Source organism: Hypanus sabinus, chromosome 21 (assembly GCF_030144855.1).
Source record: "Hypanus sabinus isolate sHypSab1 chromosome 21, sHypSab1.hap1, whole genome shotgun sequence".
Taxonomy (NCBI): domain Eukaryota; kingdom Metazoa; phylum Chordata; class Chondrichthyes; order Myliobatiformes; family Dasyatidae; genus Hypanus; species Hypanus sabinus.
The window spans coordinates 64,090,815-64,113,385 of NC_082726.1; the positions used below are offsets into that span (position 1 = coordinate 64,090,815).

Consider the following 22,571-nt stretch of genomic DNA (forward strand, 5'->3'; position numbering starts at 1 on the left):
AAGATTCGTCAGACATGATTTTCCTTTCACAGATCCATGATTTCACCTCCATGATTGTCCAATGATTTCACCTCTTTCCAAATGTGCTGTTATCACATCTTTGATAACCCACTCTAGCATTTTCCCCACCACCAATGTCAGACTAACCAGTCTATAATTCCCTGGTTTCTCTCTCCCTCCTTTTTTAAAAAGTGGGGCTACATTAGCCACCCTCCAATCCTCAGGAACTAATCCAGAATCTAAGGAGTTGAAAAATTATCACTAATGCATCTGGCCCTGGGGATTTATCTGCCTTTAATCCCTTCAATTTACCTAACACCACTTCCCTACTAACATGTATTTCCCTCGGTTCCTCCATCTCACTAGTCCCTCGGTCCCTTACTATTTCCAGAAGATTATTTATGTCCTCCTTAGTGAAGACAGAACCAAAGTAGTTATTCAATTGGTCTACCATGTCTTTGTTCCCTATGATCAATTCACCTGTTTCTGACTGTAAAGGACCTACATTTGTCTTGACCATTCTTTTTCTTTTCACATATCTATAAAAGCTTTTACAGTCAGTTTTTATGTTCCCTGCCAGCTTTCTCTCATAATCTTTTTTCCCTTTCCTAATTAAGCCCTTTGTCCTCCTTTGCTGGTCTCTGAATTTCTCCCAGTCCTCAGGTGTGCCGCTTCTTTTTGCTAATTTATATGTTTCTTCTTTGGACTTGATACTATCCCTAATTTCCCTTGTCAGCCACGGGTGCACTACCTTCCCTGGTTTATTCTTTTTCCAAACTGGGATAAACAATTGTTGTAGTTCATCCATGTGATCTTTAAATGCTTGCCATTGCATATCCACCGTCAACCCTTTAAGTATCATTTGCCAGTCTGTCTTAGCTAATTCACGTCCTATACCTTCAAAGTTACCCTTCTTTAAGTTCAGAACCTTTGTTTCTGAATTAACAATGTCACTCTCCATCTTAATGAAGAATTCCACCATATTATGGTCACTCTTACCCAAGGGGCCTCGCACGATAAGATTGCTAACTAACCCTTCCTCATTGCGCAATACCCAATCTAGAAAGGCCTGCTCTCTAGTTGGTTCCTCGACATGTTGGTTCAGAAAACCATCCCGCATACATTCCAAGAAATCCTCTTCCTCAGCACCCTTACCAATTTGGTTCACCCAATCTACATGTAGTTTGAAGTCACCCATTATAACTACTGTTCCTTTATTGCACGCATTTCTAATTTCCTGTTTAATGCCATCCCCAACCTCACTACTACTGTTAGGTGGCCTGTACACAACTTCCACCAGCGTTTTCTGCCCCTTAGTGTTATGCAGCTCTACCCTTATCGACTCCACATCCTCCAGGCTAATGTCCTTCCTTTCTATTGTGTTAATCTTCTCTCTAACCAGCAATGCTACCCCACCTCCTTTTCCTTCCTGTCTATCCCTCCTGAATATTGAATATCCCTGGATGTTGAGCTCCCATCCTTGGTCACCCTGGAACCATGTCTCTGTGATCCCAACTATATCATATTCATTAATAACTATCTGCACATTCAATTCATCCACCTTGTTACGGATGCTCCTTGCATTGACACACAAAGCCTTCAGGCTTGTTTTTACAACACTCTTAGCCCTTATACAATTATGTTGAAAAGTGGCTGTCTTAGCTTTTTGCCCTGGATTTGCCTGCCTGCTTCTTTTACTTTTCACCTTACTACTTTTTGCTTCTACCCTCATTTTACACCCCTCTGTCTCTCTGCACTTGTTCCCACCCCCCTGCCACATTAGTTTAAAGCCTCCTGAACAGCAATAGCAAACGCTCCCCCTAGGGCATTGGTTCCAGTCCAGCCCAGGTGCAGACTGTCCTGTTTATACCAGTCCCACCTGCCCCAGAACTGGTTCCAATGCCCCAGAAATTTGAATCCCTTCCCCTTGCACCATTTTTCAAGCCACGTATTCATCTGAAATATCCTCCTATTTCTACTCTGACTAGCACGTGGCACTGGTAGTAATCCAGAGATTATTACCTGTGTGGTCCTACTTTTTAGTTTATCTCCTAACTCCCTAAATTCACTTTGTAGGACCTCATCCCGTTTTTTACCTATATCGTTGGTACCTATGTGCACCACAACCACTGACTGTTCACCCTCCCATTCCAGAATGTCCTGCAGCCGCTCAGAGACATCCTTGACTCTTGCACCAGGGAGGCAACATACCATCCTGGAGTCTCGTTTGCGGCCGCAGAAACACCTAGCTATTCCCCTAATCAAATCCCCTATTATAGTCTTGTTGCATCATCCAACTTATATTAAATTTCAAGTGATGGACCACTATTCTGAAAATCTCCAGTAAAATGTCTTGATATGATTTTGAATTCATTGTTTCCTCAATGATTGCAAGCCGTGGTTTCCTCTGTGGTGGCCTTCCATGAGCATCATTCTTGTTCAGTCTTTTTCTTATAGTGGACATATGAACAGAGACTTTAGCAAGTTATAGAGTTTTCTGCATGTCTTTTGCTGTTACCCTTGGATTATTTTTCACCTCCTTCAACGGTACACATTGTACTGTTGGTGTGATTTTTGCAGAACACACACTCCTAGGGAGAGTGACAATTGTACTGAATTTCCTCCATTTGTAGACACTGTGGGTTGAACACTCAGGCCTTTAGAAATGCTCTTGTAGCCTTTTCCAACTTCATGCATTTCTACAATTCTTCTTCTGAGGTCCTCTTCTAAGTTGTTTTGATCAAGGCATAATGCACATAAACAGATCTTTCCTGAGAAGAGCAGGCTCTGTCAGTAACCTGATTGTTTTTATAGGGCAGGACACCTCTGCATCCCACACATCCAGTCTCATTTCATTGATTTGAACACCTGACTCTAAATAGCTTTCATAGAGGACATTGACCCAGGGGTTTACATATTTTTTGAACCTAGACTGTGATTGTTTAAGTGGTGTACTCAATATTGATGAGAAAAAGTACAATTGTTTGTGTGCTCAACCAACGCATGCAAATATCGACTGTTTACTCCTTTCCTTAGATACTGCCTGACCTTCTGTGTTCCTCCACCATTTTGTACGTGTTGCTTAGATTTCAAGATCAGCAGATTTTTTTCTTGTGTGTTTAGGCAGATTATTTTTGTCTATTATTTTGACTTGATGAATATCAGACCGCATTTTGAGTAATGATTGTAGAAAACCAGGTAAATGCAAAGGGTTCACAAACGTTTTCTTGCAACTATACGTCTTTGGAACATGGGAGGAAACTGGAGCACCTGGGGGAAATCCAAGGGATCATGAGAAAATGTACAAATTCCTAACAGATGGCACAGGAATTGAACTGTGAACTTGGGAATACCCTAAGATGGAATAGTGTTGTGCAAACTGCTTTGCTACAGTGGTTGCAAGGGAGGGATGGCTTGTTTTCCTGTTGTCATTTTGTTGCTGCACTGTGACCTTTTTTGTGTATCTAATTCATCTACGTGGGATAAGTTAATGTTTGGTTTTAGGTGATAAAGAAAGTCTGTTCACAAGGATTATGAATTATATGCGAAAGGAATATTAGAAAAGCAAGAATGTTGATAGTTTAATTGTGCTCCTGCATCATTTACATGAGTATTATACCACTCATTTGAGAGTTTCTAGCTTTACAATCAGATCGTCCTTTGCACAACACTGCTGCAGCTGAGACATTTTCCCAGGGTGCTGGTTGGTATCTGGTACTATATCCATGCGGTTTAGCAGTAGAAAACTAAAAAACAGCCACGTTTTCTGTTTCTTAATGCTGTCCTAACTTGTCCTATGGGCAGCCAGGAGATGCAAGTGAGAAGAAGAGAACAACTGGGACCGGGCGTGTTGTACCCCAGGCTCCTGTGGGAGGCAAGGGAGGAGATTGCTGATCCTCTGGCGATGATCTTTGCATCATCAGTATAAACCCTCAGGTTCTGGAAGGTTGCAGATGTTGTTCCATTATTCAAGGAAGGGAGTAGAGATAGCCCAGGAAATTATAGACCAGTGAGTTTTACTTCAGTGGTTGGTAAGTTGATGGAGAAAATCCTGACAGGTAGGATTTATGAACATTTGGAGAGGCATAATATGATTAGGAATAGTCAGCAGATTAGGAATAGTCAGCATGGCTTTGTGAAAGGCAGGTCATGCCTTATGAGACTGACTGAATTTTTTGAGGATGTGACTAAACACATTGATGAAGGTACAGCAGTAGATGTAGTGTCTATGGATTTCAGCAAGGCATTTGACAAGGTACCCCATGTAAGGCTTATTGGGAAAGTAAGGTGGCATGGGATCCAACAGGGCATTGCTTTGTGGAACCATAACTGGCTTGCCCACAGAAGGCAAGTGTGTTTGTAGATGGGTCATATTCTGCATGGAAGTCAGTGACCAGTGGTGTGCCTCAGGGATCTGTTCTGGACCCCCTACTCTTTGTGATTTTTATAAATGACCTGGATGAGGAAGTGGAGGGATGGGTTAGCAAATTTGCTGATGACACAAAGATTGGGGGTGTTGTGGATAGCGTGGAGGGCTGTCAGAAGTTACAGCAGGACATTGATAGGATGCAAAACTGGGCTGAGAAGTGGCAGATGGAGTTCAACACAGATAAGTGTGAGGTGGTTCATTTTGGTAGGTCAAATATGATGGCAGAATATAGTATTAATGGTAAGACTCTTGGCAGTGCGGAGGATCAGAGGGATCTTGGGGTCCAAGTCCATAAGACTCTCAAAGCAGCTGCACAGGTTGACTCTGAGGTTAAGAAGGCATACGGTGCATTGGCCTTCATCAATCGTGGAATTGAGTTTAAGAGACAAGAGGTAATGTTGCAGCTACATAGGATCCTGGTCAGACCCCACTTGGAGTACTAGGCTCAGTTCTGGTTGCATCACTACAGGAAGGACATGGAAACCATAGAAAGGGTGCAGGGGAGATTTACAAGGGTGTTGCCTGGATTGGGGAGCATGTCTAATGAGAATAGGTTGAGCCAACTCGGCCTTTTTTCCTTGGAGCGATGGAAGATGAGAGGTGACCTGATAAAGGTGTACAAGATGATGAGAGGCATTGATCGTGTGGATAGTCAAATGCTTTTTCCCAGGGCTGAAATGGCTAACACGAGAGGGCACAGTTTTAAGGTGCTTAGAAGTAGGTACAGGGAGATGTCAGGGGTAAATATTTTACGCAGAGTGGTGAGTGTATGGCATGGGCTGCTGGCGATGGTGGTGGAGGCAGATACGATAGGATTTTTTAAGAGACTTCTGGTCTGGTACATGGAGCTCAGGAAAATAAAGGGCTATGGGTAACCCTAGGTAATTTCTAAGGTAAGGACATGTTCAGCACAGCTTTGTGGGCCGAAGAGCCTGTATTGTGCTGTAGGTTTTCTATATTTCTAACTTCTTCCAACTATAATGGAATGGAATACAATTCTTTTGAGTTTGGTTGGTGTTATGGAAAGAGAAAGAGAATACTACACAGGAAGTTGTAGCAAACCTCTATGATTCACTAAACTGATAACAAAATTAAATAGAAGTTTTAGGCATTGTTGCTCTCCCAGTCTGCTTGTTTGAGGCTCCTGATTCAACAGCAAACAGTGTCACCTTTACTCTTCATGGCATCGGTTGTGATTAGTCCTTGATGAACTCCGATTACGGAATATTCCCAAGTTTCTTATATAAAGTTTTTCTGGTCAACTTGTAAAGTTGAGGTGGTTACCCTTCAGTTAATTATCCTGACTCCTTAACCATCCATATCTTATACTTTCCACAGATAGGGATTCAGTCAGGGCTACAGACTTTTCTCTGATTAATCATAAACAGTGAAGAAGATAACTATAACCATTAAACATTGTGAGATACGAGCTAAAACGGAGTCATAATCAGTGAAGTAGGTACTTTATCCCTTGGAGGCATGAGAGACTACAGATACTGGAAATCTTGAACAACACATGCTAAATATTGGAGGAACTCAGCAGGTCAGCAGCATCTATGGAAAGACATGAACAGTCAGTATCTGGATCTCATCCTGAAATGATGGCTGTTTATTTCCCCCACAAAGTGCTGGAGGAACTCAGCTACCTAGTTTGCTGAGTTCCTCTGGTATTTTGTGTGTGTTGCTCTACTTTTAAGCCTTGCATTGCAGTGACATTATCACATGAGGAATAACTGTCTGTGTAAGGTATTGATGGGCTGTCACCCCAATGGGACCATATTCCCATCAGAGAAGTGTAAACAGCGTGTTTGGTAGGTGGGACTGACCTTGAGTTTTGCACTTGGAATAGATCAAGCTGACAAGGTTAAGAATAAAGGTAATTTATGACATCACCTGTCTCACCATTGTAAACAGATTTTTCCATGGTCTTTGCCACAGCAGATGGATTGAGGTTAGTTTGCTTCTTTTCTCTTGGAGGAACTTTGTCTCCTTTTAGTGTTTCGGCATGACATTGTCATAATTCACTGTCTGCAGGAAGCAACGTGCAGATTTAGTGCTCCAGTTAAACTGCAGTTTGTAACCTTGACAATTGAATCTTGGTGTTTTTCCCTCAGAATCATAGAACACTACAGCACAGAAACAGGCCCATCAGCTCATCTAGTTTGTGCCAATTTTGCCTAATCCCATTGACCTGGAACCTGACCATCCCATACATGTACCTATTCACATTTCTCTTAAAAATCTGACATAATGATAAACTCAGATGTTTTAACTTCAGTCTGTTATAACATACTAACTCAGATGTAATGTACTCTTAATAGGCTCCTTCATCAACATCTCCCAGATGATTGCCTGCGTAGGACAGCAGGCTATTAGTGGATCTCGTGTTCCGGATGGCTTTGAGAACAGATCTCTACCTCACTTTGAAAAGCATTCCAAGGTGAGCTAATTATTTAAACAGAGCTCTGATCAATACCTGGATTCTCGATATTGGTAATAATACATAAATTTGGCAACTTCTAATTATATTCACAATTTTCTTTCTGCAGCTTCCAGCAGCAAAGGGTTTTGTTGCAAATAGTTTCTATTCTGGCTTAACACCTACAGAATTTATCTTCCATACGATGGCTGGCCGTGAGGGCCTGGTTGATACTGCTGTCAAAACAGCAGAAACTGGATATATGCAGGTAATGGCAGTGTTGCACATTGTTGTAGCATTGACAACTTTGGTAATGTTGAGGGAACAGAGCGATTGAATACATGAAGGTGAAGGGTCTTGGCCCGAAATGTCAATATCTATTCCTCTACATAGATGACCTACTGAGTTCCTCCAGCATTTTGTGTGTTTGCTCTGGATTTCCAGCATGTGCAAAGTCTATCATGTTTAAGATTAAATATAGAATCTTACACACTTCAATGTTTTTTGCAGCCAGTAAGACCAAAAGAAACAAGATCAGGAGAGCCCTTACCAGAATTTAGGTTTGAGAGGGAAGCTCATGGAAATATGTTGAATATTGAAAGGCCTAGAGAGAGGGCACAATCTCAGAATAGGACTCCCTTTAGAACAGGGATCAGGAGGAATCTCTTTATCCAGAGGATGGTAAATCTGTGGAATTCATTGCACAGGTGGCTGTGGAGGCCAAGTCATTGAATATATTTAAAGCAGAGATTGATAAGCTCTTGATTAGTAAGAGCATCAGAGCTTATGGGGAGAAGGCAAAAGAATGGTGTTGAGAGAGATAATAAATCAGCCATGATGAAATCGTTTGATATGGGATTTGTTTATTTATTGAGATACAGCTTGCAATAGGCACCTTGAGCCACACTACCCAGCATTCCCCTGTTTTTAATCCTAGCCTGATCACAGGACAATTTATAATGACCAATTAACCTACCAACCCATACATCTTTGGACTGGGGGAGAAAGTCAGGACACCCAGAGTAAACCCATGCGGTCACAAAGAGACAGGTAGTGGCGGGAATTGAATCCAGGTTGTCTGTCCTGTACCATGCCTGATATATCTCCACTTCAGTAGAGATGCACTACTGTTAGTAGTAACCAGTACTGGAGGGTAACCTCTAGTAACAGTTCCAGGACAGACTTTGTTCCATCATATTGACTTCGCCATCCAGTGTGTCTAAGCCTTTACAAAGGCCTGTTACCTAGCAGCAGAGCTGATGAGCCAGCCCAAATCCAACACAATCTGCTATACATACTGAATGTGTCTCGTATTTGGGCTCACCCATGCTGACTTAGACTAAATGTACCTGAGTACCAGCAAGTCTTCATTTAGTGTACATTTTCAGCTTCATTGGGATTACCCTGTAAAAATAGTATGGGTGAGTTTAGTCTGTTTTTGGCAATGCTTGGGTCAGAGCCTGTTGGCTGAGGTGATTGATGTTTGTATTGGCTGTGGTAAGTCCAAACCAGGCCAGTACACCTTTTCCTACCCCCATCTTCTCCTGCCCCCACTATACCCCTTCCTGGTCAAGTAAATTCCAGCAATGTATGCATTTTAAATAGATATTCTACAGAGAAGGTAAGATCTCTTATTGCTGAAATTTTTGTTATGTATTAAAGAAAGCCATGACCGATATCTCTGAGTTTGCCACCACTCCATTTTTCTTCAATTTTGAAACTTATTTTTGGGGACATTTCGTTAAGGATGGTGAGTACAGTTTAAATATGGTAGCCTGTTTTTCTTATTTACTCAATTCTGGGTTTTTTTTTCCCCAGAGACGTCTGGTAAAATCTTTGGAGGATCTTTGCACGCAGTATGATCTAACTGTTCGCAGCTCAACTGGTGACATTATCCAGTTTATCTATGGTGGAGATGGTTTAGATCCAGCAGCTATGGAAGGCAAAGATGAGCCATTGGAGTTTAAACGGGTTCTGGATAACATTAGGGTAATGAGAGTGTTTTTATAACTTGTACCATACTGTGATGTGTTTGATTTTGGTTAGTATACAACAGAATACTACAGCACCCTTTTAACTTACGCTAAGAACATTCTAACCCAGGGGTTTCCAACCTGGGGTCATGATCGCTTGGTTAATGAAAGGGGGTCCATGGCATTAAAAATTATCTAACCTTTCCCTCCTACATTTTTCTATAATCAATGTGCCTAAGAGTTTCTTAATTGTAACTAATGTATCTGCGTCTACCTTCACTCCTTACAGGGCATTCTACACACTCATCACTCACTCTGTTTAAAAAAAATACTTCTGACATCCCTCCCTATACTTCCGTCCAATCACCTTAAAGTTATATTCCCTGGTTTGAGCTGTTTCCACTCTAGGAATAACTCTCTGGTTATCCACTTGATCTGCGCCTCATCATGTTGTACACCTCTATTATGTCGCCTCTTATCCTCCTTCACTCCAAAGAGAAAAGCTTTCACTTGCTCAATCTATCCTCATAAGATATGCTCTCTAATCCAGGCAACATCCTGATAAATCTCCTCTGCACCCTCTCTAAAGCTTCCCCATTCTTCCTATAATAATAAACATTGAAATATTGCTTCTACAAATTATGTCCTTGTAAGCTTAATGTTAAATATATGCAAAAACTGCCCTTACTTTAATTTCAGTAGTTAAAATGTTGGCATTTATTGCCAACTTTTATCAGTCAGTGGCTAGAGTTGACGCAGAACATATGAAGTCTGTGGCACAACAGTGTAAATTTGCAGTCTGAGAGTGCTGCAAATGGAAACTACAGTAACTTCTCCCAGTAGCGCAGGGTAAATTCATCTGAAAGAATGCACTGCAGAGAATATAGATGCATAGATCTTCTCCATAAAATTTACATCTCAAAACAGCAGTGTCTTTGCCATGATGGTCTAAGTATCTCACTGTTGTTTGTGGAGTTGTCACTATAGGTAGTTTCAAAATGGCTTTCAATTTTTAAAAAAATCTGAAGTTAATTACAGTTGCATCTAAATTACAGACAGACATACTTTATTGATCCCGAGGGAAATTGGGTTTTGTTACAGTCACACCAACCAAGAATAGTACAGAAATATAGCAATATAAAACCAAAATTGAAATATCAAGATCCCGTGATGGCTCTAAAACCTTCTGTTCTTAATTGTACAACTATCAAACTAATTTTATTCTGAGAATTGTAGATTTTTCCCCTATGTTGATAAAAACTTAAACTGATAAACTGAGGTAAATGTTCAATTTTGAGACTAGTAGTGTGCAAGAATGATTTTTCCGGCAGAATATTTAATATCACAATTTTCTCAGGTATTTGTCATTGTCCACCTCCAAAAGGCAGCCTCTTTATCTGTATTGCTGTCAAACCACAATCAGGACTATCTGATCTGTAAAAGTGCATGACAGTTTATGAGTAAAGGTTTTTCTTCAGGCTGAAGCACATGCTAACATGTTGAATCTGCAGCAACAAAATGAACATAAATGCGACTTTTTCTCTTGAGCTTAGGAGAAGGCAGAAGACTGGGGCTGAGAGGGAAAATAACCAGCCAAAGTTGGATGCCAGAGCAGGGTCAATGGCTTTAACTACATCTATCTTCATATTAAATAATACAATATGGCTGATACCTTTGATCTTATAGTTATGGAGTTCTACAGCATGGAAGCAGGCCCTTTAGCCCAACTTGTCCATGCTGAACAAAGTGCCTACCTATCTAAGTTGATCCTATTTGCCTTCATTTTGCCCATATCCTCCTAAACCAGAGGTTTCCTATCTCTTTTATGCCATGGACTTGTACTATTAAACTAAGGGTCCGTAGGTCCCAGGATGGGAACTGCTGCTTGAAATATTTCTTATCCTTAAACATCCTTAAGCATCTTTTACACATTGTAATTGTACCTGCCTCTAACACTTCCTCTGGTACCTTGTTTCATGAAACCAGCACCTTCTGTGTAGAGAAAGTTGCCCTTCAGGTCTCTTGTAAATCTTTCACTCCTCACCTTTAACCTAAACCCTTTGGGGGAAAGGCTGTGATCATCCAATTTATCCATGCCCTCATGATCTTAAATGCCTCTTTCAAGACACCCTTCAGCTTCCTTCACTGAATGGAAAAAAGCTCCAGTCCATCCAGCCCCTCCTTATAACTGAAGCCTTCCATTCCACTTAACATCCTTGTAAATTTTTTCTTCATCCTCTGCAGCTTAATGACATCCTTTCTATACCTGTGTAAGCAGGTCAGCACACAGTACACCAAGTGTAGTCTAATCAATTTCTTGTACAGCTCATGAGAACAACCTCCACTGTGCCACAGAGAACAAGCAACAGCTACGAAAGGAGAGACTGAACAAGCAAAAACTCAACCACTGACCACAGCAACCAAATACTCTTGCCCACACTAAACCAGAATATGTGGATCCTGAGCAGCCACCACAGTCACCTGGGGACCCACCAAAAGACAAGTCCACAGGAGAGCATCAAACTCAACTCAAGAGGTCATACTACTATGACAGCTCTTGTACTCAGTACCCTGACAGCTGGGGGCAACTGTGCTAAATGCCTTCTCCAGCACCCTGTCTATGTTCAATATGTTGCTATTCTTAGGGAACTGTATCCTTTCCCCTCACCTCACGGTTCTACAGCACTCTGTATAGCTGTGTCATTTACTTCACAATTCCTGTCCAGGTTTAATTTGCCAAAATGCAATGTAATTTCAAAGTATTTATCACTTGTGCTCTTATTATCACTGGAGGCAACTTATTCATGTGGTTGTTCTTGGAAATCTTTGATCACCATCTATAAAAGTAACCATAGAATAGATGTGTTATTTAAATATCAAACCATTTCCTTCGAAATTACATTTCAAAAAGAGATACTGTCTTCTGATATCTAACTTTTCTTTATTTCCTAGGCCATTTATCCATCTCCCAATGAACCACCTCTGAGTAAGAATGAAGTGATTCTGACTTCTGAGGCAATTATGAAGAGAAGCGAGTTCATGTGTTGTCAAAATGAATATCTGCAGGTTTGCAAAATTCTTATTCTTTCTTCAAAGCACCCTGTATATTGTAAAGAAAAGAGATTCTACAGGTGGTGGACATGCAGAGTAACACACACAAAATGCTGGAAGAACTCAACAGGTCAGGCAGCATCTGTGGTGAGAAGTAAAGAGCCGTCTACTGTATCTGGTGTTCCTTCCGCAAATTTCTCTTTGTGAGACCCGACATAGATTGGGGGACTGCTTTGACAAGCGCCTTTGTTCAGTCGTAACTGGAAGAATTACCCAGTGGCAAACCATTTTAATTCCACTCCCTATTCCCATTCAGGTATGTTGGTCCATGGCCTCCCTACTGCCGCGATATGGCCACTCCCAGGTTGGTGGAGTAACACCACACATATTGTATGGATAGCCTCCAAACTAATGGCGTGATCCTCGATTTTTCTCATTTCTGGTATTTTCTCCCCCTCATCCTTCTTTCATTTTCCGTTCCTTATTCTGGTTCCTCTGTTATCTATTCCCTTCTCCTCACCTGCCTATCACCTCCCTCTGGTGCTCCTCTTTCCCTTTCTCCTATAATCCACTCTCCTGTCCTATCAGATCTCTCCTCCTCCAGCCTTTTAAGGTTTCTATCTGACACCACTCAGTTTCTCACTTCACCCCCTCCCCACTCTCCAACCTTCTTATTCTGATTTCTACTCCCTTCCTTTCCAGTCTTGATGAAGTGACTCAGCCCAACATGTCATTTGTTTATTCCCATCCATAGATGCTGCCTGATTGCTCAGTTCCTCCATCATTTTGTATATTTGATGGAAATGTAGCTCATGTCTACTTGTGACTTTATTTTCCTACACTGACTCTATCCCATTTCTAAAGGCTCTGACAGGGACCAGTTATGAGAAGTTCATTGAGGTAATGATCATAGTTGTGTGGCTTGTGTATTTTTGTCTTTGCGACTTGTAAATGCCACCATTATTGGTTTTGATACTAATTACTCATTGTATCTGACCAAAGTAATTTAAAGCATTTACAAAATAAAACTAGCAACACATACAAAATGCTGGTGGAACGTAGCAGGCCAGGCAGCATCTATAGGAAGAAGCACAGTTCCGGGCGGAGACGTTGACTGCTTCTTCCTACAGATGCTGCCTGGCCTGCTGCATTCCACCAGCATTTTGTGTCTGTTGCTTGAATTTCCAGCATCTGCAAATTTCCTCGTGTTTGTGCTTTTTAACAAAATAAAACTACTTAGAATTGTCACTTCTTTAAACCCTATATCAGCATGTTTTGATACACTTTGCTGTTCATATATTTTTTATAAAGAGTGCTGTTGGGTAAGAAGTTGGAGGAGTTGTGAATGGAGCTGCAGGTTGTCGAAGGTTACAAGAGGATATAGATAGGCTGCAGAGTTGGGCAGAAAAATGGCAGATGGAGTTCAATCCGGACAAGTGTGAGGTGATGCATTTTGCAAGCACAAACCAGAAGACTGAGTACAGGATTAATGGTCAGTTACTTAAGAGTGTGGATGAGCAAAGGGACCTTGGGGTTCAAATCTATACATCCCTCAAGGTCACTGCCAGGTTGATAGGGTAGTTAAGAAGGCCTATGGGGTGCTAGGCTTCATTAACGGGCATTGAGTTCAAGAGTAGAGAGGTCATGTTGCAACTCTACAAATCTCTGGTGAGACGTATTGTGTTCAATTCTGGTCACCTTATTATAGGAAGGATGTGGAAGCTATGAAGAGGGTGCAGAGGAGATTTACCTGGATGTTGCCTGGTTTGGAGAACAAGTCATATGAAGTAAGGTTAGCAGAGCTGGGACTTTTCTCTTTGGAGCGTAGAAGAATGAGAGGGGACTTGATAGAGGTCTACAAGTTATGAGAGGCATAGATAGGGTGGATAGTCAGTACCTGTTTCCCAAGGCACCAATAGCAAACGCCAGAGGGCATATGTACAAAATTACGGGAGGGAAGTTTAGGGGAGACATCAGGGGTAATTTTTTTTTTTACACAGAGGGTTGTAAGTGCCTGGAATGACTTGCCAGGGATGGTGGTGGAGGCTAAAACATTAGGGGTATTTAAGAGCCTCTTGGACAGGCACATGGATGAAAGAAAAATAAAGGGTTATGGGGTAGTATGGGTTTAGTACCTTTTTTTAAGGATTATATGGGTCGGCACAACATGGAGGGCTGAAGGGCCTGTACTGTACTGTAATGTTCTATGGTTCTAAGTTATTTTGCTGCTGATCTAAATCTTAAAATGTCAGTCCAGGTTTGTCATGAAAGTTTATAAAGTTAAAGATTTTTATAAAGATGAGTTTTCTCACCTGTACATCAGAACATCTTTAGATGGAATGAAATGTGCCGTTTGCATCAATAACCAACACAATCCAAGGATGTACTGGGGGTGGGGAGGGTGCTTCCAGTGCCGACATAGCATGCCTACAACTTACTAATGTGGGAGGAATCTGGAGCACCAGGAGGAAACCCATCCAGTTACAGCAAGAACATAGAAACTTTCTACAGATAATGGTGGGAATTGAACCCCAGTCACTGGCACTGTAATAGCATTACACCAACAACTACAGTACTGTGCCACCTATTAATGGTGGTGGTGGCATCCGTCGGACTCGAGAGACCATGGATCTGCGCCTGGGGTTTCCAGGGCACAGGCCTGTGCAGGGTTGTATGGGAGACCGGCAGTTGTCCAAGCTGCAGGCCTTCCCCTCTCCACACCACCGATGTGTCCAAGGGAAGGGCACTAGGACCCCTGCAGCTTGGCACCAGTGACATCGCAGAGCAATGTGTTGTTAAGTGCCTTGCTCAAGGACACAAACACGCTGCCTCAGCTGAGGCTTGAACCAGTGACCTTCAGGTTACTAATCTGATGCCTTGCCCACTAGGCCACGCGCCAACACCACCTATTAATAGATATTAAGAATTACATTCTTAATTATCTTTAATCTTGAAAGAAAACTCTGGGGGACTAGATCCCTTTCGTTCCTAAAACTAACAAGAAAAGGCTTACCATAAAATATAGGAGCAGAATTAAGCCACTCAGCCCATCGGGTCTGTGCTGCCATTCCATCATGACTGATTTATTATCTCTCACAACCCATTCTTCTGCCTTTTTCCTGTATCCCGACGTTTTGACCAACCAAAAGACTATCAACCTCAGCTTTAAATCTACTCAATGACTAGACCTCCACGGCTGTCCGTGGCAATGAATCAATGAATGCCACAGATTAACCACCCTCTGGCTAAAGAAATTTCTTCTCATCTTTGTTCTAAATGGATGTCCCTCTATTCTGAAGCTGTGTCCTCTGGTCTGAGACTTGCCCGTTAGTAGACATCCTCTCCACATCCATTCTTCTAAACTCCAGTGAGTACAGACCCAAAACATCAAATGCTCCTCATGCTTTAACCGTTTTATTCCTGGAATCATTCTTGTGAACCTCTTCGGGACCGTTTACAATACCAGCACATATTTTCTTAGATCATCATCATTATGTAAAAATGTCATATGACGTGTCATATCACCTTCAAGACCATGATTGTTCTTGGTAAATTTTTCTTCAGAAGTGATTTGCTATTGCCTTCTGGGCAGTGTCTTTATAAGATGGATGACCCCAACCATTATCAATACTCTTCAGAGATTGTCTGCCTGACATCAGAGATCCCATAACCATAACTTGTAATATGCACCCACTGCTCATACGACCATGCAGCTCCTGCTCAAATTGCCTCATGTGACCCCTATCAGGGGTGGGGGGGGGGGCTAAGCAGGTGCTACACCTTGACCAAGGATGACCTGCAGGCTAGTGGAGGGATGGAGCACCTTACACCTCCTTTAGCTGGCATGTATCTCCATCCTGTCACTTAATTTCTTCGAAAATGGCCACAAAAGTGTTCAGAATACTCCCAAGTGTGATCTGACCAGTGCCTTAGAAAGCCTCAGCATCACATCTTTGCTCTTCTATTCTATTCTATTCTATTGCATTTAACTTCCTTACCACTGACTCAACCTGCAAATTAACCTTTAAAGAATCCTACACAAGGACTCCCAAGTCTCTTTGCACCTCTGATTATTGAATTTTCTCCTCATGTAGAAAATAGTCTACGTTTAGATTCCATTTGCCACTTCTTTGCTTCTTTGCCTGTTCTCCCAATCTGTTCAAGTCTTTCTGCAAACTCCCTACTTCCTCAATGCTACCTGCCCTTCCACTTGTCCTGCTATCATCTGCAAACTTTGCCACAAAGCCATCAATTCCGTCATCCAAATTGTTGGCATACAATGTGAAAAGAAGCTGTCCCAATGCTGACACCAGTGGAACATCACTTGTCTCTGGCAGCCAACCAGAACAGTCCCCCTTTATTCCGACTCATCCTCTCCTGCAATCTTCTATCCATGCTAGTATCTTTCCTGTAATACTGTGGGCTCTTGTTAAGCAGCTTCCTGTGCAGCACCTTGTCAAAGGCCGTCTGAAAATTCAAGTAAACAACATCCATTGACTCTCTTTTGTCTATCCTGTTACTTCCTCAAATAATTCCAACAGATTTGTCAAGCAAGACTTTCCCTTAAGGAAACCACGCTGACTTTGGCCTATTTTATCATGCACGTCCAAGTACACCAAAACCTCATCCTTAATAATGGACTCCAACATCTTCCCAATCACTGAAGTCAGACTAACTAGCCTATGATTTCCTTACATCTCAGAATCAGAATCAGGTTTATTATTACTGGCATGTGTCATGAAATTTGTTAACTTAGCAGCAGCAGTTCAATATAATACATGATATAGAAAAAATAAAATAATAATAAATAAGTAAATCCATTACAGTATACATATATTGAATAGATTAAACATCATTCAAAAACAAATAATATATTTAAAAAGTGAGATATTGTTCAAGGGTTCAATGTCCATTTAGGAATCGGATGGCAGAGGTTTCCTAAATTGCTGAGTGTGTGCCATCAGGCTTCTGTACCTCCTGCCTGATGGTAACAGTGAGAAAAGGGCATGCCCTGGGTGCTGAAGGTCCTTAATAATGGACTTTGCCTTTCTGAGACACCGCTCCTTGAATATGTCCTAGGTACTTTGTAGGTTAGCACCCAAGATGGAGCTGACTAAATTTACAAGCCTCTGCAACTTCTTTTGGTCCTGCGCGGTAGCCTACCCGCCCCTCCCCCGCATACCAAACAGTGATGCAGCCTGTCAGAATGCTTTCCACAGTACATCTGTAGAAACTTTTGAGTGTATTTGTTGACATACTAAATCTCTTAAAACTCCTAATGAAGTATAGTTGCTGTCTTGTCTTCTTTATAACTGCATTGATATGTTGAGACCAGGTTAGATCCTCAGTGATCTTGACACCCAGGAACTTGAAACTGCTCACTCTCTCCATTTCTGATCCCTCTATGAGGATTGGTATGTGTTCCTTCATCTTACCCTTCCTGAAGTCCACAATCAGCTCTTTCGTCTTACTGCCGTTGAGTGCCAGGTTGTTGCTGTGACACCACTCCACTAATTGGCATATCTCGCTCCTGTACTCCTTCTTGTCACCATCTGAGATTCTACCAAGAATGTTTGTATTATCAGCAAATTTTTAGACGGTATTTGGGCTAAGCCTAGCCACACAGTCATGGGTATAGAGCGAGTAGAGCAGTGAGCTAAGCACACACCCCTGAGGCGCACCAGTGTTGATTGTCAGCGAGGAGGATATGTTATCACCAATCCACACAGATTGTGTTCTTCCAATTAGGAAGTCGAGGATCCAGTTGCAGAGGGAGGTACAGAGGCCCAGTTTCTACAACCTCTCAATCAGGATGGTGAGAGTGATGGTATTAAATGCTGAGCTATAGTCAATGAACAGCATCCTGACATAGGTGTCTGTGTTGTCGAGGTGGTCTAAAGCCGTGTGGAGAGCCATTGAGATTGCATCTGACATAGACTATCGTAACATGCAAATTGCAGTGGGTCCAGGTCCTTGCTTAGGCATGAGTTGATTCTAGCCATGATCAACCTCTCAAGGCATTTCATCGCCATACATGTGGCTGCTACTGGACAATAGTCATTAAGGCAGCTCACACTACTCTTGAGCACTAGTATAATCATTTCCTGGTGTTTGTTGGAATGGAGAATAGCTATAAAGGAAGCATGTTCGGTTAATTTTTTTCCTTAATGAATTGGGCTCAGCTAAATGTTATTACTTTTTTTAATACTTTTTGAGTTTTTATGTGCTTCAATACAACCAGAAATAACATTTGTGGACTGCCCCCAGCACATCCTCGGACTGTGTTGGTCATAGATGTAAACAGCAATTTCACTGTTTTGATGTACATGTGACAAATGAAGCCAATCTTTAATCTTGTTAAATTTTGGATGATGTTGATATCCTGCTACCCAAGGAGATGTCCTCCTTCTTCAAAGAGAGAGAGTTCCCTTCCTTCATTAACGCTGCCCTCAACGGCATCTCTTCTATTTCACACATGTCTGTTCTCACCCCATCCTTCTGCACCCTACCAGGGATAGTAGGTAGGTCCTCACCTACTGCCCCACAAGCCTCTGCATCCAGCACATAATTCACCACAACTTCCACTATCTTCAACAGGATCCCACCACCAAGCAGATCCCCCTCTCCCACCCCACTTTCTGTTTTCCACAGTGATCACTCCCCACACAACTCCCTTGTCCATTCGTCCCTCCCCACTGATCTCCCTCTTGGCACTTATCCTTGCAAGGGGAATAAGTGCTACCCTGCCCCTTCATCTCCTCCCTCACTACCAGTCATGGCCCCAAACAGTCCTTCCAGGTGAGGCAACACCTCGCTTGTGAGTCTGTTGGAATCATATACTGTGTCTGATGCTCCTGGTGTGGCCTCCTGTGTATTGGTGAGACCCAATGTAGATTGGGAGACCCATTGGCTATCCATTTTAATTCCACTTCTTTTCCCATTCCAATATGTCTATCCATGCCCTCCTCTACTGTCATAATGATTCATAATGAGGCCATTGGAAATGATGGAAGTTGTGGAGAATTTTGTTCTGGGTGCAGGTTTGAGGAACAACACCTTGTATTCCATCTGGGTAGCCTCCAACCTGATGATATGAACATCGATTTCTCAAACTTCCGATAATGGACCCCGTCTTCACCATTCCCCATTCCCTCTCTCACCTTATCTCCTGCCTGCCTATCTCCTCCCTCTGGTGCTCCTCTCCCTGCAACCCCCCTTTCCTTTCTTCCCTGGCCTCTGATTCTTCTATTAGATCCCCACTTCTTCAGCCCTGTATCTCTTTCACCAATCAGCATGCCAATTCTTGACTTCATCCCTCCCCCTCCTGGTTTCACCTATCATCTTGTGTTTCGCCCTCCTCTCACCCTTGGATCAGGTTAAAGAATTGACAGCACATCGTGGGCCGAAGGGGCTGTATTGTGCTGTATATTATATGTTCTAGTGAGGAGTGGGTAATGTAATCATACAAAATGGCAAGGAGGTTCTGTTATAAATGTTTAATCATACAGCTTGTGGACAATTCAATCTCTGCAATAAGTTCACTCTCATTGTTCACCTAGTTACTGGTTTCTTCAAATCTTAGTGTTAAGTGTTAGTCATCAGATTGGTATGTTAGAATAAATAAAAGCTGGGATTTGATTCAGGTGCAGTGAAAAATGGGAAGTGCGTGAATGTCTTGACTTCGCATGGTGCTTTGAAATAACTTAGTTGTGACACTGGATGAGTAATTTTGATGCATCTTTTGTACATGAAATGCCAATTAATTTGATATGTGAATGAGCAATAAAGCATCCTCTATGGTTTGCTCTAAATGTACATCTTCTCTACAATAACTGGTGTGAATTTCTAGGACTAGCCTCTATTCTTCTATCTAATCTTCTTTTGTGCGTGTATGAAATAAAATTCCAACACCTGACAAACTATATTGTAGATCTGTGACATTATCAGCGAATAAGAGATTAAGTTATTCATCTCTGCATCAATAATAAATAATTGGATTTCTTACAAAATGCTTAAAGTTGAACTATTCTGCTTTCTATATTGCTTTTTTTCAGGCAATCAGGAATTTTCTTAAGGATTTTTCTGATAAAATCAAGAAAACGAGAGATAAATACGGCATTAATGACAATGGAACCACTGAGGTACTGTTCTCTAATGTCTGGAATAGGTTTGTCACAATGCAAAGTGGAAGAAGATTTGATCTTTTAATCTATTAAATTCAAATGCTCATGATTTATGGCTATATAATCAATAAACTTACAAAAATGTATTTACTTTAGATCCTGTGGGATTGCTATTAAAACAAAAGCCTTTTGGTTACTAAATTTGGTTACTAAATTCTCATTTCTTTAGCCTAGAGTTCTGTATCAATTGGACAGAATAACACCTACGCAAATAAACAAATTTCTAGAAACCTGCAGGGACAAGTACATGAGGTGAGATATCTGCTGTTCTGTTTTAAGTGTAAATTGTCATCAATTTTCAGCATTCCAATCAAAAAGTAGTTTCATTCTAACAATGTATTCTTTGGGTAAAATCATATGTTATTGTTACTGCACTTTGGTTTTTTTTCCACTTTATTTGGGGAACATTTGTAATCTTCAGCTAAAATACTAATTCTGAAGTACATTTTGTCAAAGCATTGTATTTTCTTTTTCTGGCTTAATGTATTTCTCAAAAAAACTTTTCACATTTGAGAATTTTTAGTTTTGAAAATGGTCCGTTAAAGAGTAAAGCATAGTGATGAAAATATAATTTTGCTTGAAAATTTTGATACAAGTTTTAAAGCTTGGTTTGTTCAGCTATCAGATTGAAGTGTTTCTAATCAACATCTTGCTTGAGAAGAGGCATGTTTGAAGTTTGGTGCAACCACAATGCCAAATCTGCATTGTCATATCCCCAATAGTACTGATATATTTAATGTATATGGCTGTCATATGGAATTTATTTGTCAGCATTCTAAATATGTTTAGATTTAATCCTATCTAATGTGTAATCATAGAGAGGAAGAAAGAAAATGTCTTTAAATGTTAAACACGAGATTCTGGGGATACTGGAAATCTTGAGCAACACACACAGTATGCTGAAGGAACTCAACAAGTCAGGCAGCATCTGTGGAGGGAATGAACTGTGTTTAGCCCGGATGAAGGGTCTTAGCCCAAAATGTTGACTATTGGCTCCTCTCCATAGAGACTGCCTGACTTGCTGAGTTCTTCCAGCATCTGTAGAATCTTTTGTATTTAGTCCTGATGAAGGGTCTCGCACAAAATGCCAACTGTTCCTCCTCCGTAGATGCTGTCTGACCTGCTCAGTCCCAACATGCTTTAGAGAAATCAAGTTGTTTGAAAGTGTAACGTAAGGAATAGTGTCCATAAAGATCAAAATAAATGGAGATTAGTGTTTAAATTATGTTAATATTGTTGATTGAATAACTGTAAGTTGGAAACCAGGCACCATTGTGGGAGGACAGCTTTCATGCTCCTATATAAGTAGAATCATGGAATCTGTCATTGGCTGAAAGAGCAAACAAGGTCTTGGTTTAATCTGCTATCCAAAAGATGATACCTTAAGCAGTATGGCATTTCTTTGATACATAAGCATAAACCATGAACATGTTATGAAGTCATCTATGGTCAGAACCAAGGGCCTTTATATAAGTTTTCAGTCTCAGACATGTATTTCTAAATTAAATGTTAATATATAGGCTGTTTGCATCATGTTCTTCAAGATAAATGCAATTTAGATAGACACCAGCAGATGGAGCAAGAACCTTCATAATTTACATAGTCTATCACTGGGTGAAACCCTCTCACCGTTGAGCACATCTACGAAGTGTGCTGCTCTTGTGTGAAGAAGGTACAGGGGCCTCAGGAGCCACATCACTAGGTTCAGGAACAGTTATTACCCCTCGACCATCATGTTTTTGAACCACAGGGAGTAACTACATTCAAATTAATTTACCCCTGTTCTCGATATTTATTGTTTATTTATTTTTATTATAATTTTTTTCTTTTCATATTTGCACAGTTTGTTGTCTTTTGAACATTGGTTTGTTTGTCTGTCTTGTGTGCGGTTTTTCATTGAATCTATTGTGTTTCTTTGTACTCACTGTGTGTGCCCAAAAGAAATTGAATCTCAGGGTGTTACATGTTACCATATATGTACTTAGATAATGAATTTACTTTACATTGCCTGCCAATCTATGATGCTGGCACAGTCCTGCCTTTTAAAAATAACTTTTTAATTGTGTTGAATGGCAGCAAGTTATTGTCTTCAATAAACTGAATGCATGGTGGAAGCAGATTTCATTTTAAATCTCAGAATAACTAGTGATGGAAAACTTTATATAAAAACAAATACTGATTTCTATTGGTCCTTAAGCGGAGCAGATTGAAGCAAGATTTGATAAGTGTTCAAAATCCTGAAAAGGTTAAACGCAGAGCACAGATGTACAGTGATTGCCAAAACGAAGATCAAAAATAACAAGCAGAAAGTGTTTTTTATTCACACGGTGTGTTGTTCATGATCCTGTATTGAAAGGTTGGTGGAATTGGATTCAGTTGTCATTTCAAATGTTGATTGAATAAGCATTTGAAAGGGGAAATGTATTGAGCTATAGTAAAAGAGCAGAAATGTGTGACTGCTTGGATGGTTCTTTCAAATAGTTTCTGATTTATATCTGAAATGACTGTCACTTTAA

At 41.0% G+C, this 22,571-nt stretch overlaps 1 protein-coding gene across 2 annotated transcripts in view; it reads left to right on the top strand.

The window, feature by feature from the left end:
• Positions 1-22,571, top strand: part of polr3a (polymerase (RNA) III (DNA directed) polypeptide A) — an 82,342-nt gene that overhangs the window by 41,444 nt on the left and 18,327 nt on the right. For both annotated transcript variants that reach the window (XM_059946745.1, XM_059946746.1), the window contains 6 exons: positions 6,751-6,869; positions 6,979-7,116; positions 8,667-8,837; positions 11,774-11,887; positions 19,927-20,013; positions 20,225-20,307. In XM_059946745.1, the coding sequence (XP_059802728.1) occupies positions 6,751-6,869; positions 6,979-7,116; positions 8,667-8,837; positions 11,774-11,887; positions 19,927-20,013; positions 20,225-20,307 (712 nt within the window). The remainder of the gene's footprint in view (positions 1-6,750; positions 6,870-6,978; positions 7,117-8,666; positions 8,838-11,773; positions 11,888-19,926; positions 20,014-20,224; positions 20,308-22,571) is intronic.